The 19,517-nt window shown below is 53.0% G+C and overlaps 1 protein-coding gene across 3 annotated transcripts in view; it reads left to right on the forward strand.

Moving 5' to 3' along the window:
* TET3 (tet methylcytosine dioxygenase 3) overlaps positions 1 to 19,517 on the forward strand; it is a 112,262-nt gene that overhangs the window by 22,379 nt on the left and 70,366 nt on the right. For 2 of the 3 annotated variants that reach the window (XM_053269640.1, XM_053269641.1), the window contains one exon: positions 5,303 to 5,362. In XM_053269640.1, coding sequence (XP_053125615.1) covers positions 5,303 to 5,362 — 60 coding nt within the window. Of the gene's footprint in view, positions 1 to 4,715; positions 5,029 to 5,302; positions 5,363 to 19,517 lie in introns of those variants that run through there. The other variant, XM_053269642.1, reaches the window with a different exon arrangement.

A 19,517-nucleotide genomic window follows, 5' to 3' on the forward strand; every position in this document is an offset into this window, starting at 1 on the left:
CAGAAGAGTCCTTCGTGGCTCCAAAGCTCACCCCTCGCAATATTGTGAACAGTCTCTGTCACTTGTTCTGCTGCCTCTTTTTGTTCTGCTGGCCAGCCGGGCTCTGCTGGATGGAGGGGGGGGCTTCAGCTAGCTTGGATTCTGTATCACGTGGCACTTTGAATGGGGTTGTCATGGGTGTTGTTTAAATACAAGGGAGGGGAGATTGCTAAATGCAAAGTGTTTCTGTGGCTAATGGGAGGGATTTTCAGTTGTGGTTGTGTTTGAGGCAGGCGGGGGCCAGAGACCTCTGCTGTAGAAATGTGGGATGGGTTTTTGTTGTTGTTCTAAGGTCACTATTGATTAGAGGGGGAAAGGTGAATGACCACGGCTTTATTTCCCCCCAATGGGTCACAGCGGGGGTATATGTGTGTGCAATCTTCAGCCTGAGATGCAAGTGCTTGCTGACCCATGAATCTCCCGTCCCCCTCCCGGCTTTCTCTCTCATTGCAAGGAGACTTTCTCATTTAAATGTCAGCCGCCTGTCCACATTGAGGAGCTGGTTCATGACAAATCGGTCGCTCCGCTCTAATATGTGCCCTCATCACACGATGGTCAGAGGGGAGAGCGGCTTTTGGGAAAGGGTGCCCTGGCCACTGGCCACCTCCTCTGGCCGCCCAGCTGCTGTGAAGTGTAGAAAACAGCACAGCTCACCAGCTCTGCAAAGAGGCCGTTACTGAATGCAAGAACTGGGATGGAGCATTTCACACATGCAAAAGGGGCAGAGCAGCTGGCTGCAGTGGGACCCTGCCGTGAGGAGAAGAACGTGTGGGCAAATCACATCTGTGTTTACATGGCCAGTTAACAATCTGGCTGCGCCTCTTAATGTAGACATGTCAACAGTCGTAACTCCCATCAGGCAGTTGAGCCGTGGATGTCCCCGTGGCTTTCTATTGGTGGTGTCCCTGCGGTCTTTATTAGGGTAATCTCTGCACTTAGCATTTGTGGGGCATTTTTGAGTGTTCATCAAGTAGGCAATGCAAAATAGACGGCATGGGTAACTTTCTGTCAGGAAGATTAAGGCTAGTAAAGGAGTATAACAACATTAGGGTGCGGGTGGCTAGCCTGAGACTCTTTGGCGGTTGTTGCACTACAACTCCCATGGTCCCCAGCTGCAATAGATTGTGGCTGAGGATGATGGAAGTCGTAGTGCAGTAATAGCTGGAGAGTCAGGCTAGCCATGGCTGCATTAGGCACTTCGCAGTCAGAACTCTTCCTCGGAGTCCTGCAGAAGAGGCAGGTCTTCGCCAGGCATCGGAACAAGAGAAGGGTGGGCCAGATGGACTTCCAGTACAAGAGGATTCCAGAATGTTGGTCCCACCACAGGAAAGTCCCCGCTCCAGGGAGAAGCCGGCTTCACGTCACACGCTGCTGAGACTTGGTGTGGGGGCCTCTGTTGCAGGATGGAGCATATGAGGGAGTACGTACAGGGAAAGGCAGTCCTTAAGGGATGCAGCTGTTTCGGGGCTTGAAAGATGAGGCATCACCTTGAATTGGGCCTGGAGACATACAAATAAGCCACACAGCTTGCATATATTTGGGGTGATATGCTCCCACTAAATGGTCCTGCTAAAAGAGAACCATGCTAGTCTTTTATCTGCATAGTTTACTACTCTTTTAGGTGCTACATAGGAGCTGCGCAGGAAAGAGAGCTGGTCATGTGGTTAGCAAGCATGGATTGTCCCCTTTGCTAAGCAGGGTCCACCCTGGTTTGCATTTGGATTGGGGACTACATGTGTGAGCACTGGAAGACATTCCCCTCAGGGGATGGAGCTGCTCTGGGAAGAGCAGAAGTTTCCAAGTTCCCTCCCTGGTGGCATCTCCAAGATCGGACTGAGAGAGACGCCTCCCTGCAACCTCGGAGAAGCCGCTGCCGCTGCCAGTCTGGGTAGACAATTCTGAGCTAGATGGACCAAGGGTCTGACTCAGTATATGGCAGCTTCCCATGATCCCAGGCAGAATGGTGCAAGTTCTTAGAATGTAAGTGCTTGTAGGTGTATGGAAGCTTTCCAGTTTCACCGGGTTCTCTGTCACACAGCCTTTTGCCTGCCTTACGGTGCTGCTGGCCATTGCTCTCCTGCTTCCTGCAGCACGCATCCATCTCTACTCACAGCCCGAATTCAGCCTCAGGCGTGCATAAACAGGTTCCGCAACCCGTGGCTGAGCCTCTGCTGATCCTAGCAGCGCGCCAGGTGGTGGGACGGTGATTTTTTTTTTCCGTGTAGGCAGCTGATTTCAATCTGAGGAGGATTTCTACAGATGATGGGGCAAGTCTAAGCACATCTTGCAGGGTAGGATGGGACTGGGGTGCTCAGCTCTCTGCTTGAAGAACGCAGTTCCATATCTTTTGCATGGCTGTATGTCAGGCAGACCGAAAGAGCCCTGTGCATGAGGATGATGCTGTCCTGGGGAGGCTGAGTGTGCAAGTCTGCTCAGAAGGTAGGTGCCTCCCTCCCTTCTCTGCAGTCTTCCGGCTGTTGGGCGCTCGGGTGCAAGAAGGGGTGCGTCTTGAATAAGACCACGGTCTAGTGCTGCTGCAGACTTTGCCTGCAAAAAGTGAAGTCGTCTCTCTGCTCCCCCTTCCAGGTTATGAAGCAAAGAATGAGCATGATGAATAGTTGGTGGGATGCTTCTTAATAGCCCTGTGAATACGCTTCAGGTGTGTGAGGCAATGCCCTTGGATTGCAAAAGGAGGAGGGGTCTCTGAGGGCAGGCAGGTGCCTGCCACTTTCTCCCCACTCTGGTTTTCATGTGTGTCTTCATGGGGCCAGGAGGCCGGGCGCAACTCTGCCTCCACACCTCCTCTGCCTTGTTCCAGCCCCCTCTTTTTTCAGAACCAAAGGGCGAGCTGTTCCCATCTGTTCTTGGAATGTACGAAGCTGCCTTATACAAAGTTGGACCGTAGCTCAGTACTGTCTACACCGAATGGCAGCGACTTCTCCAGGGTTGCAGGCAGCAGGAGTCTCTCTCAGGTCTTGGAGAGGCTACGGCCATGGAGGGAACGGGGACCCTTCTGCTGCAAGCCGGCTGGTACTCTTCTGCTCAGCTGTGGCCCTAAGGGGAATCCCTGAATGCCAACAAGGGCAGCAGACCCTGCTTAGCCAAGGGGACCAGTCATACTTGCTGCCACCAGACCAGCTCTCCTCGGACTGTTCAGCTTCAGGCTGCAGCTCTGAATACATCACACTATCTAAAAAAAACTTCCTGCACCAAAACCTCCCAAAGAAGAGCCACAAACAAACAAACAAACACAAACAAACAAACAAAGAGCTTATCTTGGTGCAGTGGGGAAGTGCTTGACTAACAAGCAGAAGGTTGCTGGTTTGGATCCCCATTGGTACTATATTGGGCAGCAGCGATATAGGAAGGTGCTGAAAGGCATCGTCTCAGACTGTGCAGGAGGAGGCAATGGTCAACCCCTCCTGTATTCTACCAAAAAGAAAACCACGGGGCTCTGTGGGCGCCAGAAGTCGAAAGCAACTTGATGGCACACTTGACCTTGACCTTACAGTTATGAGAAGTAGCCACCCAGATGCTTTGTGAAGCTCCAAAGTAGGAATGGAGATGCTGATCTTTCCCCATTCTTTGTCCCCCAACATCTGGTCTTCAGGGGCATACTTCCTCTGCGCATGGAGGTTTTGTCTGCAGACCATGGGCCTGGCCTGGAGCTGTCACAGTCTTCCATGCATTTACCTAACTGATGGCATCTTACAAAGCTGTCGGAGCTGGTAGCCCTTGTTATGTCTTTGTAGCCTACCTTTTGGAGCCAAAAGAGTCTGTGAGGTGGATATCAGCACTGAAAATGAAATGTGTGTTAGAACAACCACGAAAAATGTACTGTGCAAGAAGCAACCCTCTTCTTAGAAGTTGGGCACCAGTACTTGGTTGTGTGTTGTGAGAAAAAGTACTTCCTTTGGTGCTGAGCCTACTTAGAAGAAGAGTGAGTGAGAGAAGTCTTCCGTGCAGCCTTTACCCTGGTGTGGGGTTTTCTGTGCAGAAAGAGCTTTTCCAAAAGAATCGAATGTGGAAGCCTCATTTGCAATCACGAGGCTGATCCACAGGGGAGGTGAAGCACTTTGGAAACTCAGGGGTGCGTTGTGGAGCTGAGCCAGGAGCGGCTGTGACTTTGTGGCAGGGGCTCATTGCATGGACCTGCAATCTGTTTGTGGGTCTTTCTGTCCACACTTGTGCAGAGTCAGACCCTTGGTCCATCTAGCCCAGGACTGTCAGTTCTTCTGACTGGCAGCGGCTTCCTGGCACCTGCTCCCTCCTGTTCCTTTTGAGCTGGACACGCTGGGGGTTGTGTGTGGGGGTTCCCTGTGTGTGAAGCCTGCCCTCTCCTCCCTCCCCAGGCCACAAGCCCCCTTTCTCATGTTCCCCGTGCAACGCCAGTGGACATGCTTGCTGGGGTGCAGCAGCTCCCGAGGGCCCCCCCCTTAACCCTGCTCCTCCCTTGCTGTGTGGGGTTTCCCTTTCTTCCTGAAATCCCACCACCTCTCCTGAAGTTGGCTGTCACTGTGCTCAGGGACCCTCCTCCCTCCCTCCCTCCCTCCCTCCCTCCTCAGTGCTGCGGGTAGGACGGACTTTTTCTCCGCCTCTGGGAGGAGGAGGAGGGAGGAGGAGGAGGAAGGGGGGGAGGCAGGCAGGCAGGCGGGTGGGCGGCTGGGCATGCATGTCACGTCCACCCTGTTTGTTTCTTGGGGAGGGGGGAAGAGGCCTTGGAGCTCGGCAGTATGATAATGACTCCAGCCGCGTCTGGCAGAAGAAAAGCCCCTGAATGCAGCCGGGTGTCTCTCTGTAAGGCAGCAGCAGCAGCTTCAAGGAGAATGAGGCAAGATGGCTGCGGCTGCTCCTCGGTAGCGCTGGAGGCTCGCTGGGGCTGAGGAGGAGGAGGAGGCGGCGGCAGGCTGCCAGGGCTGAGCTGGTGGGGGGCTGAGCCGGCCAGCTGAGGAGGAGGGGGCCCCCCCTGCGGCAGCAAGGCCCAGCAAGGTAATGCATCTCCTGCCCCGGGCTCCCCGGGCTCCCCGTCCGAAATGCAGGGGGCCTCCTGGCTTCCTCCCCCCCCCTGTCTCCTGTCCTTCCTCTTTGCTTCAGAGCAGATGGTTCTAAATGGAGGAGGGGCACTGAGAGAGCCCACTGCAGGCCTTGCAGGGGAAGCCGGCCCCCCCACCCCCCTCCCCGGTTGCAGCCAGATTCTGCATGTGTTGGACTCGGGTTGCCTTTTAAAAGTAGTTTTTAGAAATTATCTCTCTCCTCTTTGCAGGTGGAAGTAAAGGACGGTACAGAAACCGGCACGCAGGGGCAAGTCCTGGCAGCAGCCCAGGTAACAATTTGGGGTCTCTCTTTTTCCAGGCGACAAAAGCGCGTTGACAGGCGTTGGGGTGGACGTTGGGGGGGGGGGGCTGGTGGGCGGGGGTGTCGCTCAACTGCCAGCAAAGATCTCAAGCTCATTTTCAGCATTTTGCTTTCCAGACTCACTTGTCTGAAAGGTCTGAGAATTGTGCAGAAATCCCATACGGAGTGTGTGTTGTTTTAGCAACTCCCGGCAGGTTTCTTTGGGACCTCTTTCTCCTTTGACACACAGGGAGCATCACAAAAGGTGATCTCTGACACCCGCTTCTGAGAGGTGAACTGTGATTTGAGCTCTTCCTTCTTTCCCCCTGCCCACCCCCCAATCACCATCTCGGTAGTAAAACCAGCAAAGGAGACTGAGGGAGATGCGCTTGCTTGGAAGCTGATGTGACATCATCCTGACGTAACCATGGCGACTGACTTAACCTTTCTGCGATGTGGCGGAGATGCTCTCTCTGTCCAAAGGGTGCACAATGGGGGCCGAAGCTTCCCTAAGCACTGAGGGCGAGAGGAAGAGATGCCGCAAGGGAGTTGGGCATGGAGTTGGGTCGTTTTGCTCGTTCACTGCTGGTGGCTACAGTCTGCTCTCTTTTTGTGCTGATCCGTGCAGAGAGCAACCTGGCCACGGAAGCGCTTGCTTTCTGTGCGCGCCCGGTGGAGTCCAGTTCCGTGGGCTGCTCTAGATTGCAGAGCAGCTCTGTGGGAAAATCCCTGAGAGGCGGCAGCTCAGATGATGACGAAATGCCCTCCTCGGTGTTGCAGCAGCATATGTTGGTGGGTGTTCTTGGCAAACAGAAGATGGGTGGGGGGCGGGGGCGTGGAATTGAGAGGTGGCCAGTTGGGCAGCGTGCAGTGCAGCGGATGGAGTGCCGAGTGGGTGGTGGAGAGTGTTTCAGTCCTCCCAGCAGCAGGAGAAGTGTGGGTGCCTGTAGCGGCTCATCCCAAGGAGCTGGGGGGTGGGGGGCAGGATGCCAGTACTATAATCCAGGGATTCTCAAACTTGGGCCCCCAGATGTTGTTGGAACGCAGGCCATTGGAGCTGGAGATGATGGGAATTGTGGTCCAGTAACATCTGCGGACCCACATTTGAGAACCCCTAGTCTGTAGTACATTTCATTTCTCAGTTGTGCTTCCCATATGTGGACTCAGTCACCTTTTCAACAGCCTTGTTGGGTACCTCCGTTCAATGGGTTGTGGGGCAGAAGCAGCAGAACCAGGGGCCTAAGCCTGACCAAGGGCTGTGTGGGTGAGGAGAGATTCCGACGGGACGTTTCCCAGTCTTGGTGGCTCTGCCGCACCAGCTGTGGATGCAGCCGTTGGTTGGTCTAGATTTCATCTGTTGCTTTAGATATGGTTTATCCAGTGGCAACATGCAAAAGGGACAAGGAAGACAGAGAGAGGTGCAAGAACCGCTCTTACAATTGGCCCCTTCACAGGACGTATCTCTTGCAGTGGACTCAGAGAGATGTGCTCATGGTAATGAAGTCATGGACTGAGCTGTCCGAATGTCACAGAAGGGCAGAGCAGCAGTCCAGAGGAATGTGGGTGGGATGATGGGGAGAGGACGGCCAGTTGGTGCCGAGGTGGTGGGCGGGGTCAAGTAACCCGCCAGACTTTTTGCTGCGGCCTCCCTCAAGTGCTCTCTGAAAAGGGGTCTCTTGTGATGGGCGGACAGACGTTCTGAGGGCTGGTTAAAATGTTATCTGTCTCCAGTCCTGGGAAAAATGCATGGCATGGATCTGTAATCCTCTGAGGTCTCGGATCAAAGGTGAACCAAAGAGAGGGAGACGGGGATAACTTGTTCTCTGGCGTCCCAATCCCTGTACAGGAAATTGCGATTGGAGCTTTTGAGCAGTCGGCTTTGTTTCTGGAAGTTGTGGTGTCAAACAAGGGTTCTCAAGCTTGGCTTTCCAGGTGTCTTGGACTACAACTCCCATCATCCCCAGGCAACAACAACATTCCCAACAAGACCCGAGGACCTAAGCTTGAGAACCCCAATACAAAACGTCAGAGTACCCGGGTCCCTCTTGTGTCCCTCCCCACTTCCATGTGAACTTGCTCTGCTGCACGCCTGTCTCCCACGCGGGTCGCCTTTCTGCCCGGAAGGGAGCTCTCCCGGCTGCAGTGCTTCCTTGTCCTCTCGTCGGGGATGTGATGGGCTTGAGGGGTGGAGAAGGGGAGGCCTCTCAGCAGACGGACAAGCAGGCTCTTCTGTGCTCCCCTCTCTGCCTGCTTCCCGAAAGCCATTCAAAATGGATCCTTTAGGAGATGCAATGATGCCGATTTGTTTATTTCATCTAAAATGGCAGTCCCACTTGCCTCTTAGGTGTCAGCTGCCACACGGTGGCTAAATGAAGCTTCTTTCCCAGCAATGAGGAACCGTGGCCCTGTGGAATAGCAGCCGTGTGCAAATCAGTCTGTGCATCTTTTCTGGATGGGCTCCTCTGTGTGTGTGTGTAGCTGGTTCTGATGGCTTCCAGCGTTTGTGTGGCTCCAGCTGGTCCAGGGCGGTCTGCGGACAAGTGGCTGGGTGCCTTCTCGCACAGCCCCCTCCTCTCTCCACCGCCCGCCCGCCCGCCCGCCAGGGGAACGCAGACTTCGCAAAGGCAGGCTTGCGGCTCCCTTTCATCCCAGCTGGTATAAGAAGTTTTTGACTTGCTAGTTTAGAGTTCAAAAGGAGCAGGGAGGGGAGCTTGGGTTTCCCTTGCTGTGGATGCCTGAGCCCCACAAGAAGTGCAGAAGTGAGCTTTGCGAGGGGAGGGGAGGTGAAGGCGGCCCCCAGCAGCCCCAGAGAAGTGGAGCCCAGGCAAAGGCCCCGATGGGATTATCCTGCCTGTCCCTTTCAGCACCTGGGCATCCGGTGGGTTTCCTCCCTGCCTCCACCCCCCAGTCCTGTCGGAAACTGCCTTGTAGATACTGAGTCAGCGCCCTGCTCCATCTAGCTCCGGCCAGGTCTGTGCTGACTGTCGGCGGCTCTCCAAGGTTCCAGCCCTGATTGGACCCGGGGCCTTCTGCGAGCAGAGCAGATCCTCTAGCACTGAGTCGCAGCCCCTTCAACCATCTCACCCACTTGGGGCGACCCTGACTGGCCATCGCTCCTTGCTGAGGTCGTGGGGGAGGGTCTTTCCTAGCCGGTTCTGTGTTCCCCCGAGATGAGATGTCATGACTTGAGCCTGGGACATGGTCAATGCAAGGCAATGCTCCAGCCATGCGCCTTCTGGGAGCAGTGCACGTGGGAGGCAGAGATGTGGGGAGGCCAGCAGAAACCAAAAGTTCTAGTGTGTCCAGGGGAGGCTGTGGAGGAGGGGAGGGTGTGTCTCTGTGTGTGTGTGTGTGTCTTTGTGTGTGTGTGTGTGTGCGTGCACGCGCGCCTGGCTCCAAGATCAAAGGGCTGATGCAACTGGCCATTAATGCCTCCGCCCGGGAGCTACCCTCCTTGCAATCCGGCACTCGGCGAGCATCATGTGCCTCACGGCAAGCCAGGAATGGCCTATGCACAGGAAGAGCCAGCGATCGGGTTTCTCCATCAAGGTCAAATGGAAGCCAAGTGTGTGCCATATAACAGGCATCCTCTTGCTCCGTGGGCTGCCTTCCAGACCCAAGGACCGTTGTGTCTCTATGTGTGTGCTTTGTGCTGTAGGCAGGACGGCGTGCATGCGACCCTTGGGCACGGGTGCAGAAACCAGACCCCTGCTGTCAGGGCCCAGTGAGGTCTGTGTCAGACCAGCTGGGGTCAGGATCCCGTGTGGGCAGAGGAGGCTCCAAAGGGCGTGGCCAAAGGTGGGCTGGTGGCCGGGATCTGAAGTGGGCAGACAGGCAAGTGAGGCAGGGATGTTGGCACCTTCTCCCAGGGGTGAGAAGCGCGGGCTGGACGCCAAGCCCGGAGGAGGTGTTCTTCTGCAGGGACAGCCTGGCCCCCTGGGTGTGCGATTCTTCTTCCTGGCTGGGCTGGCTGCAGGTTCCCTTCTGGCCACTGTTGGGGGGTGGAGCGGGGTTGGGCACTGTGGATGAGCAAGGCTCAGGTCGGCAGTCCTTCTCCTGGGGGCTGCCACAGGCCTCCCTTGAGACCCCGGCACCAGGCTGAGAACCGGAGTTGCTCTCTTCTTTGTCTCTGCTGTAACACACTCGGGTTTCTCGTTCTTGTGATTGAGAATAGATGCTCAGAAGGGGAATGCCCTTCTGGAACTCTGGAAGCCGGTGGAGTGGTTGAACCAGATCTTCAGGGGCCGGGGCAGAAGTCTTGCGGGCCCTGCGTCCCAGGAAGAGTGTTATGAACTGAGAGGCACACAGATCTCCTCAATGTGCATGGTTGGTTCAGGCTGCAGGATCCAGTGTCGCTTGGCACAGCATTGTGCTTTGGTGCAGTGGGGAAGCAGCCTGCCTAGAGAGCAGGAGGCTGCTGGTTCGAATCCCCGCTGGTGTGTTTCTCAGAATATAGGCTGCAGGGGTATAGGAAGGTGCTGCAAGGCATCATCTCAGACTGCACGGGAGATGGCAATGGCCAGCCCCTCCTGCATTCTACTAAAGACAACCACAGGGCTCTGTGGTCGCTAGGAGTCGACACCGGCTCGATGCACAACCTCCCCTCCCCTCCCCTCCTTAAGCACAAAGAATTTTGCTCCAGTGTTGGATAGCAGCATTTCCTGGCCATTTGTCTCTCTGTTTTCACCAGCCTCTTGTGAGGGAGGCCCCCAGCATTCTTCCTGTTTCATAAGAGGAAGACTGAGGCGGGGCGGCTAGTTTCTTGGAGTTAGAGAAGTTTTGTGCCAGCCTGTGGTTTGTGAATCGCATCTTCTTGAGCTGCCTGTGGAAGGACTGCTTCTGATTACTGCTTCCTGTACCTCTGTTTGGGTTGGCCCCTTCCTGCTGTTAGAGCTCCTGAGCGGGGCGCTGGGCAGAGATGGTGGAATTCTCAACTCTCTAACTTCAGGGGAAATGCCTTAAAAAAACCCAAAGTTATTTACTACTACTGCTACTACTACGGATATTTATATAGTGCTTTATATAATCATGGTGACTACCACTACAGAAATAAATGCCTTTTCTAAAGGAAATGTAATCATTTTGGAGACTCCCTTCCATAAAATGCACGAGAGGAATCTGCTAAACTTTTCTCTCTCTCTCTGATGTGCTAGTTTACTAGTTGCAAGGAACTTCTTACAGGGGGAAGCATTCAAAAATTATGCCCCCCCCCATCTGAAGTCTGAAATGGGATAGGTCATAATTCTACCACTTTGTTCTACGTAGAATCGCTCGGAGCCAGGCAAGGTTCTGTTTAACTTCTCCCCAAAAGTATCTGTCTAAATCTTTGATGCTAACCTGGCCCTTTGCTGAATGTGTGAGCCTTTTGTTATAGTTGGAGGTGGAATATCTTACAGTACTCACAAGGCAGAGGAGGACCATCAGAATGAAATTCATATTTGGCATTTCTATTGCCCAAAGTGTGTTCGTGGACACGATCGGGTTCTCTTTCCATGTCTCTCTCTATTTCTATATCTGGGTGAATTTTCCAGTTTGCTTTTGGTTTCCATTTATAAAGATGGAAAGCAGCAACTTGAATTTATGTTCTCCTATGCACGGTTAGCTGTTTCCTTGAAAGTAAAGAAGAGGGAGGGAAGGAACAGCCCCTTTAAACGATTTCTCCACTTCTCCGCCGAGGATCATGTTGGGTTTTCCACTCCCCTCTTGGCGCTGCTTCTTGTGTTGCTTTCCCAAAGTCGTGAATCTGGTCAAAGATGTAGGCGCGCATTGGAGGAGGGTGCGCCTAATTTTAGAGCAGAGGGCAGTGGAAGCCGCCCCTTCCTCCTCCTCCTGCTGCTGCCGCCAGTCCGGAGATGTGGCCACCTGATGCGGTTGGCAGCTCCTGCTCCCAACTGGATCCACTGTCTGCCTGCTGCATGTGGCTTTTTTGGTTTATAAACATTGCAGGCAGAGTGTGTGCCTCCCTGTGAGTCAGCAAAGCCCGGCATGGTGCGAGGGCTTGCAGCGTGTAGGCGGCGGGAAGTAGGAAGCGGCGTGTTCACCTTTGCCAGGTCCTCTCGCTGGGATCATGCTGGCGCCCAAAATTACCTTGGTCCCAGCGGCCTCTTTGACTAGGTCCATGTGGTGACGGCTTTGGAGGCCCCTGCTGGAAGGGACCCATGCTGCTGCTGCTGCCGCCGCCGCCGCTGCTGGGTGGTGAGGTGGTTGTGGAAGGCGGCATGGGAAGAGACGTCCGCCCCTCCTTTTTGCAGTTGGGTTTCCATTTTGGGGTCCTCATGCTTGGAAGAGAGGAGAGTTTGCTGTTCGCTCTGGATAAACTGTTCCATTGTTACATAGCGGAGGGAGCATGATGCTCCTATCCGCTTAGGTTGGTCCTGCTGTTGTTGTGTGTTTGTGTTAAACCCCCACACAGGTTTTGATAATACCATTAGGGAGAATAGCAGTGCGTTTGGTTTTTGTGTGGGGGAAAGCAGAGGATTAAAAAACCTCTGAATGTTGCTAGATGGTTTCTTGCTTTTAGGGGACAAGAAGAAGAGGAGGATGAGGAGAAACCCCTTTTATGTGGAAGGGATTGTGACTAGCAGAGCTACCTAGCTACTATTTGTGGCTAGCAGAGCTATCTAGTCAACTGTGTCCGCCTAGAGCCAGCCGGATGGGAAAGGGCACAGGTGGGAAGGTTTGCAAGAGGCCCGGGCTCTTGGACAGCATTGGTATTCTGTGTCCGTCTTTTATTTGCAGTCTGAAGCTTTAGCACGTCGGGAACAAGCGGAGCCCTCACTCACTCCCCCTCGACTGCAGTATTTGAAGAGCGCCTTTTCCGTCAGAGCTATTTTTAGCCACCCGTCTCCAGGCATTAATGGCGAATGGAGTGACGGCATCTGTCTTGTGCGTGATCAAGATCTCCCTCGCAGCTCACGTTTGTTGCTGTGGCACATGGGAGGAGGGTTGAGAAAGCTAGGCTCCTGGGTCTCCGCTGGAGGTCTCCCCCCCCCCGCCCGCCTGCCCCATGGCTTTTCATCTCAAGAACCCACCAGCCTTCTCTGCCTCAGCTGATCAGCTGGGGAAATGCATTTCTGCCTTAATGGGAACCACATGACTATTGAGAGAGGCAGAGGAATTCTTTAAGGTCTCTCAGCCTGCTCATTCTGAAAATGCCCTGAATGCAGGTTGATGGATTTACATCTCTGTTTAGATTTTGGGACGGTCTGCATGGAGAGCATTTGCAGTGGGGGCCACTTTGGGTGATGGGCTGGGGGACCCATGGGACGCCGTTGACCAGGACGACGGTCCCCTGTGTGAGCTCCATGGAAATGAACATTAGCTGTACAAGTCCAGGCCAGTTCTCCCTTCATTGGGGTTTAGGCAGGAGAACTTCCCAGTAGGGTGTGCCATTGGAATTGTCCAGCGTAGGCACCTCTGTGCTCCTGGCCCTGTCCTTTAGGAGGGATTCATGCCAACTAAACATGGAGCGGGTGGCTGCAAAGGCCCCGGTCCTTACAAAACATGCAGCCTTTCATAGAAACCTGGAACTGGAGGTTCTCTCTTTGCAGTTCACTTGGGTAGCATTAGACCAGGGCTGGCCAACCTGAGGCTTTCTGGCTACTGTTGCAACTCCCATCATCTCCAGGGAATGCAATACGTTGTTGCTGGGGCTGATGGGATTTGCAGTTCAACAACAACTGGAGAGTTTCAGGTTAGGCACTGGAATACATTTTTGGGCAAGCAAAGTCTGTGCAAAAGAGACGGGCTGCACTTGAACCAAGATGGAACCAGATGGCTGATGCTTAAAATCAAGAAGGTCACAGAGTAGCTTTTAAAATGATGCCAACAGGGGAATGCTGAGAGGAACTGGGTGGTATCTGGTTTGGCAAGAAAAATCCCCTAAAGTGCAAGGGTGCAAACCTTTCTGATAAACCAGAAGGGGACAGAGTAGAACAGACGAAAATGCATGATGGCTGGTCAAAAAGGTCAAATGACAGTAAGGGAGAGAGCACATGCCAACACCAGGTAAGAGACCCAGTATATAGGTGTTTATATACTAATGCCAGAAGCCTCTGAGCCAAGATGGGTGAGCTGGAGTGCTTGGTTGTTACTGAAAACATAGATATCGTGGGCATAACGGAAACCTGATGGAACAGTGAGAACCAGTGGGGCACGGTTATTCCTGGATACAAACTCTACAAAAAGGATAGGGAGAGGAGGATTGGACATGGAGTAGTAGTACATATTAAAGAAGGGATAGAATCCAACAAGCTAGAAAACCTAGGAGCTCTGGAGCCCTCCACAGAATCATTATGGGTGGCAATATAAAGGCTGAAATGAAATGTTCTACTAGGGATGTTGTATCACCCTCCGGATCAAAATGCTGAGAGTGACCTGGAGTTGGAGAAGCACATCAGAGAAGCGTCAGAGAGACAGAGCAGTAATAATGGGTGACTTCAGTTACCCTCACATAGACTGGGCAAATTCGCATGTGGGTATTGACAGAAAGGCTAAATTTCTAGACATGAAATGCCTGTGCCTTAGAACAGTTGGTTGTGGAACAAACCAGAGAGAAAACAATCTCCAGCTTATATGTAAGTGGAGTATTGCCAAGGAAGTCCGACACAGATGCGCTGGACTACAGAAGAGGAAACTTCTCAAAAATGAGGAGACTGGTAAAAAGGAAGTTGAAAGGGAAAATCAAGAGGGTTGAATCACTCCAGAAAGCATGGAACTTATTTAAAACCACAATAATAGAAGCTTAGTTGGAATGTATACCAAGCACAGTCCAGGAACCTATAAAAGGGAAGAAGACATCCTTCCGAAAATGAAAAATGGAAGCCCAAATGAAGAGAAGAGAAAGGAACATAAACTCTGGCAAAAGAAATGCAAAGATGCAGAAGGAGAGTTTGAGGAGCATATAGCTAGAAATGTCAAGGGAATAACCAAAAAAACCCCTTCTCGAAGCAGAAAACTTGCCAGGGAGGTGGTTGAATTCCTCGATGATGTCTGTCTTCATGGTGGAGGATACTAATCGTATACCCCTTCTAGAACTGAGCTTTTCAGGCTTGGAGGCTGAAGAACTGGGTCAATTTGAGGTGATGAAAGAGCATGTTCTAAACTGTATAGTTTTTCCAAAATTAAAAATTAACAAATCGCCAGGGCCAGAGAGTATCCACCCAAGAATTCTGAAGGAATTCAGATGTGACTGGAAAATAGCTAATGTAACTCTGATTTTCAAAAAAGGATCAAGGAGGGATCTGGGAAACTACAGGCTTAACTTCTGTGCTTGGTAATTTGATGGAAAGCATACTTAAGGACAAAATTGTTACACTTAGAAGAAAAGGCCTTGCTGAAAGATAACCAGCATGGCTTCCTCAAGGGCAAGTCTTGCCTGACTAACCTTTTGAAGTACTTTGAGAGTGTCAACAGGGGATCTGGTTGACATAGTATGCTTGGACTTTCAAAAAGCTTCAACTGGAAACAGAGGGTAGGACTGAATGGAGAGTTTTCACAATGGAGGGAAGAAGTGTGACCCCCCCAGGATATGTATTGGTACAGTGTTCTTTTAACTTATTCATAAATGATCTAGAAGTTGGTGTAAGCAGTGAAGTGGCCAAATTTGCTGACCCTACCAAACTGTTTAGGGTAGTGAAATTCAAATCAGATTGTGAGGAGCTCCAAAAGGATCTCTCCAAACTGGGTGAGTGGGCGAAAAAATGGCAAATGCAGTTCAATGTAAGCAGGTGCAAAAAACCTCAACTTCATAGGAACATAGGAAGCTGCCATATACTGAGTCAGACCATCGGTCTATCTAGCTCAGTATTGTCTTCACAGACTGGCAGTGGCTTCTCCAAGGTTGCAGGCAGGAATCTCTCTCAGCCCTATCTTGGAGAAGCCAGGGAGGGAACTTGAAACCTTCTGCTCTTCCCAGAGCGGCTCCATCCCCGAAGGGGAATATCTTGCAGTGCTCACACTTCTAGTCTCCCATTCATATGCAAGCAGTGTGGACCCTGCTTAGCTAAGGGGACAAATCTTGCTACCACAAGACCAGCTCTCCTCTCCTGAGAACTTCACATATACACTGATGGGAGCTGAGTTGTCGGTGACTGACCAGGAGAAGGATCTTGGGGTCATGGTGGACAGCTTGTTGAAAGTGTCAACTCAATGTGCGGCAGCTATGAAAAAGGCCAATTCCATGCTAGGGATCATTAGGAAGGGGCTTGGAAATAGAACTGCTGATATTATAATGCCCTTATATAAATCTATGGTGCAGCCACATTTGGAGTACTGCTTACCATCTCTTAAGAAGGAAATTGTAGAACTGGTAAAGATGCACAAGAGGGCAACCCAGATGATCAGGGACACCTTCGTTATGGGGCAGGCTACAGCATCTGGGACTTTTGAGTTTGGGAAAAAGGCGACTACAGGGAGACATGATAGAGGTGTAGAAAATTATGGAGTGGAGAGAGTGGACAGAGAGAATTTTCTCCCTCTCTCACAACACTAGAAGATGGGATCATCCCATGAAACTGAGGGCCAGGAATTTTAGGACTGACAAAAGGAAGTACTTTTTCACACCGCGCATAATTAATCTACGGAATTCTCTGCCACAAGATGTGGTGATGGCTACTAGCTTGGGTAGCTTTAAAAGGGCTTAGGCAAATTCATGGAGGATGGGTCTATCAGTGGCTACTAGTCTGCTGGCTGTGGGCCGCCTCCAAACTCAGATGCAGGATGGCTCTCAATGACAGTTGCAGGGGAGCAAGCGCAGGAGATGAGAGGGCATGCACAGACCTCTTGCCTGTGGGCTTCCCAGAGACATCTGGTGGGCCACTGTGTGAAACAGGATACTGGACTAGATGGGCCTCCTTGGGCCTGATCCAGCAGGGCTGTACTTATGTTCACCCCTGCGCTAGACTTATTCTTAACTTTTTCATTGTGCCCCATCCATTATCTCGGCAGAGCTGGGTTTCTCCTCCACATATTTATGAGGGCTCTGGTTCAAGCCTGCATCTTCATTGCTTCACAGCTGTCCTGTCAAGTGGTGGCTTGGCATGTGTGAATGATTTGTGAGTGGGGTGCTTTTCTGTGGGGTCAGTTCACACATGGCACTGCCACTCACCAAAGGCACAGTCATGGAGCGGAAGGGAAAACAGACGGTGTGACTCAGACCTGGGGGTGCAGGTAGCAGCTGTGGAGAAGGCTCGCTTTACCTTTTAATAGCCACATTGCAGATGGGATTTTGCAAGGGTGCTGCTTTTATGATGTGATGAGTTATTCCTCCCCAAATCCCCCTTTCTGCCCAACTGTTAAAGGTATGGGGGCTGTACCCCCTTCTTTGTTGCGACTTGCTGCTGGTGATAAGTGGGGGCACCCAGTTTTTCCAGGAGGAGTGACACCCCCTCTGGCCAGTCCTTGGTCTCTCTTGTGCCTGCCTAGCCCGGGCCAGACCCTCCCACTCAGTGCAAGAGCCACACCGCCCTCTCTGGAGGGGCTGCCCTGAGCACTGCCTAGAGCCTGCCCAGAGGAAGGCCAGCCAAGAAAGGCGCTCCTCTTCTTCAGCGGGACACAGCAGGAGCCACAGAGGCCGCTGGCTGACAAGGTTGTGTTGAAACACAAGAGGTGGAGAAGGGTGTTGCAGAAACTGAAGCTTGTGAGACAACTGCTTATGCAGGTCCCAATTCCCTGAAGCCATCAGGAGAGGAAAATCTAGCTGGGAAAGGCGTCTAGAGGACTGCACATGCGATCCCAGCTCATGGACTCACCCTCGGGCCCTTCTGGAGGGACTGCTGTAACTGCGTGCATGTGGAGAGAATTTTTCTTTTGGGAAGGGGCTTCTACCAGCCAAAGCTGGGTTCCTGGAGAGCAGGAACGCCCACCAGCAAATTATGTCAGTGACACACCCACACAGATCAAATTAGGAGACGGCTTCTAACTTCTTGCACTGGAACTGGCCCCAGGGGGTCTCCCTACCAGAAATCCCTCCACTAGATTCTGGAATTTACATGTGCAGTGGGCTGTCCCAAAGATTTTGTTTGAAGTTTTTCATTTGTGGGAAAACTTGAGAGCTTTATTGGGTGCTGCTCCTGGAGGCTTGGCTAGCATTTGTGTCTAGGGCTCATCTAGGTCAGTGGCCCTGGCTTGAGTGATGAGCCTGTTGTGGATCCACACTCGGCCCTTCCTTGGAGAACCAAGCTCTCGGGAGCAACCTGTCTTTCCTGTTTCCAGCAGAAAGGAGTGCCGATGGGCTGGCCCTTGTGGCCGTCGCCAGCCTGTTTCCCCCTCCCCTGCCTGGAGCAGCGTCTCCAGCAGGAAAGAACAACGAAACTGGTTTCCTTTAAATATAACAACAACAACAAAAAAAGCGTGGGGGGAGGAAAAGACACCAAGGACATTTAAAACTGGGGAACATGCCAGGCACCCAAAGCTTTTTTGAAAGTGAAAATCCAAGAGGCTGCCAGGATCAGTGATGAATTTGCCCTTCTTAAGGGCAGCAGGCACCTGGGCCTTTCCCCAGATTCTGCCAGAGCACATGCATGCCTGTGGGCTGAAGGTCCCAAGTTCCCTCCCTGGCAGCATCTCCAGATAGGGCTGAGCGAGACTCCTGCCTGCAACCTGGGAGAAGCCGCTGCCAGTCTGTGAAGACAATACTGCGCTAGATGGACCAAGGGTCTGACTCGGTAGAAGGCAGCTTGCTAGGTTCCTAGAAACCTATGTAGGTGGAAGGGGGAGTGATAGTCTGCAAACCAGCCCTACCCAGCCTTTCCCCAAGGATTGGCTCTCAGACTGTGCCTCTCCCCTCCAGCTGCCTAGGCTCTGCTAACACCTGCCTGAAAATTGGGAGTGCTCGCGGCTCTTGAGACGGCATAGGATGCTTTTCTTACCCAACGGATGCTTGTGTGAACCGGCGGACCTTCTTGCCAGTCAATTCTCGTCCTTCCCGCCCCGCCCCCCAAGAGGGCTGCAGAGCTGGTTGAGTCGCTGGCAGGGTGCTTCTGCTGGGCTGGAGGTGAGGAAGAAGCCGGACTCCCAGTCCTCGTCCTCCCCCTGGAAGCCGCTCCATCAAGTTCTGACTCAGACAGCTGCTGGAAGGTCTGTGTGCCAGTTGGCTCCCGCTGGACGCACTTGTGGCTGTTCAGTGCGCTGCGGATACGATGACGGGAGTTCAAGTTACACTCTGGGCACCGGCATGAATGGCCGCCTTCTGGAGCGGCTCTTTCCCCAGCAGGCCCGCTTTCTGACATGCAGGTTCCCCTTTGTTGCCCAGAGGCTTGTGTGCACGGCACAATGTGCAGTCGCGAGCTCAGCAGCTTCCTGAGTGGTCTCTTTAGCCCGGTTCTGTCGGACTGCCAGCCGCTTCCCAGCTGCTTAGAGGAACCGCGGAGGTCAGATGCCTGGTCCACCTTGCCCAGCACGATTCTGCACGGACTGGCAGCAGCCCCCCCCACCAGGTTGCAGGCAGGAGTCTCTCCCAGCCCTACCTGGAGATGCTGCTGCCGCCAGGGAGGGGACCGGGGGCGCCTCTGCCTGCATGCCAAGCAGAGGCTCTTCTACTAAGGGGGACATTTTATAGCACCTGGAGCAAAGGGTGCAATTCACACCCGCTACCACAAGACCCTCCCCCTGCACAGTATGAGCTGAAGCCTTCCAGCCTCTTCCTAGATCGCTGCTGCCCAATATAGTACCAGCGGGGATTTGAATTGGCAAACTTCTGCTTGTTAGTCAAGCATTTCCATGCTGTGCCAGGAGGCGGCCATGGTCAACCCTGCCTGGATTCTACCAAAGAAAACCATGGGGCTCTGTGGGTGCCAGGAGTCGAAATCGACTTGACGGCACACTTGACCTTACCACAAGGCCAGCTCTCCTCCCGAGCAATACAGAGTTCCTGTCTTAGGAACATAAGGAGCTGCTTAGACCGAGTCAGGCCCTTGGTGCCTCTCGCTCACGATTGTCTACCCTGACTGGCGGGGCTCTCCATGGCTTCAGGCTCAGGGTCTTTCCCGGCAGTCCAACCTGGAGGTGCTGCCCGGGATTGAACCTGGCACCCTTCTGCAGGCAACGCAGGCGTCCTCCCACTGAGCTGCCTCCCACCTCAGTTGGGAAGCTGTTTATCAGGAGCTTGGGCTGACTGTGTAGACCGTCTCCACCCACGGCCAGAA

The sequence above is a fragment of the Hemicordylus capensis genome, chromosome 8, assembly GCF_027244095.1.
Source record: "Hemicordylus capensis ecotype Gifberg chromosome 8, rHemCap1.1.pri, whole genome shotgun sequence".
Classification (NCBI taxonomy): Eukaryota; Metazoa; Chordata; class Lepidosauria; order Squamata; family Cordylidae; genus Hemicordylus; species Hemicordylus capensis.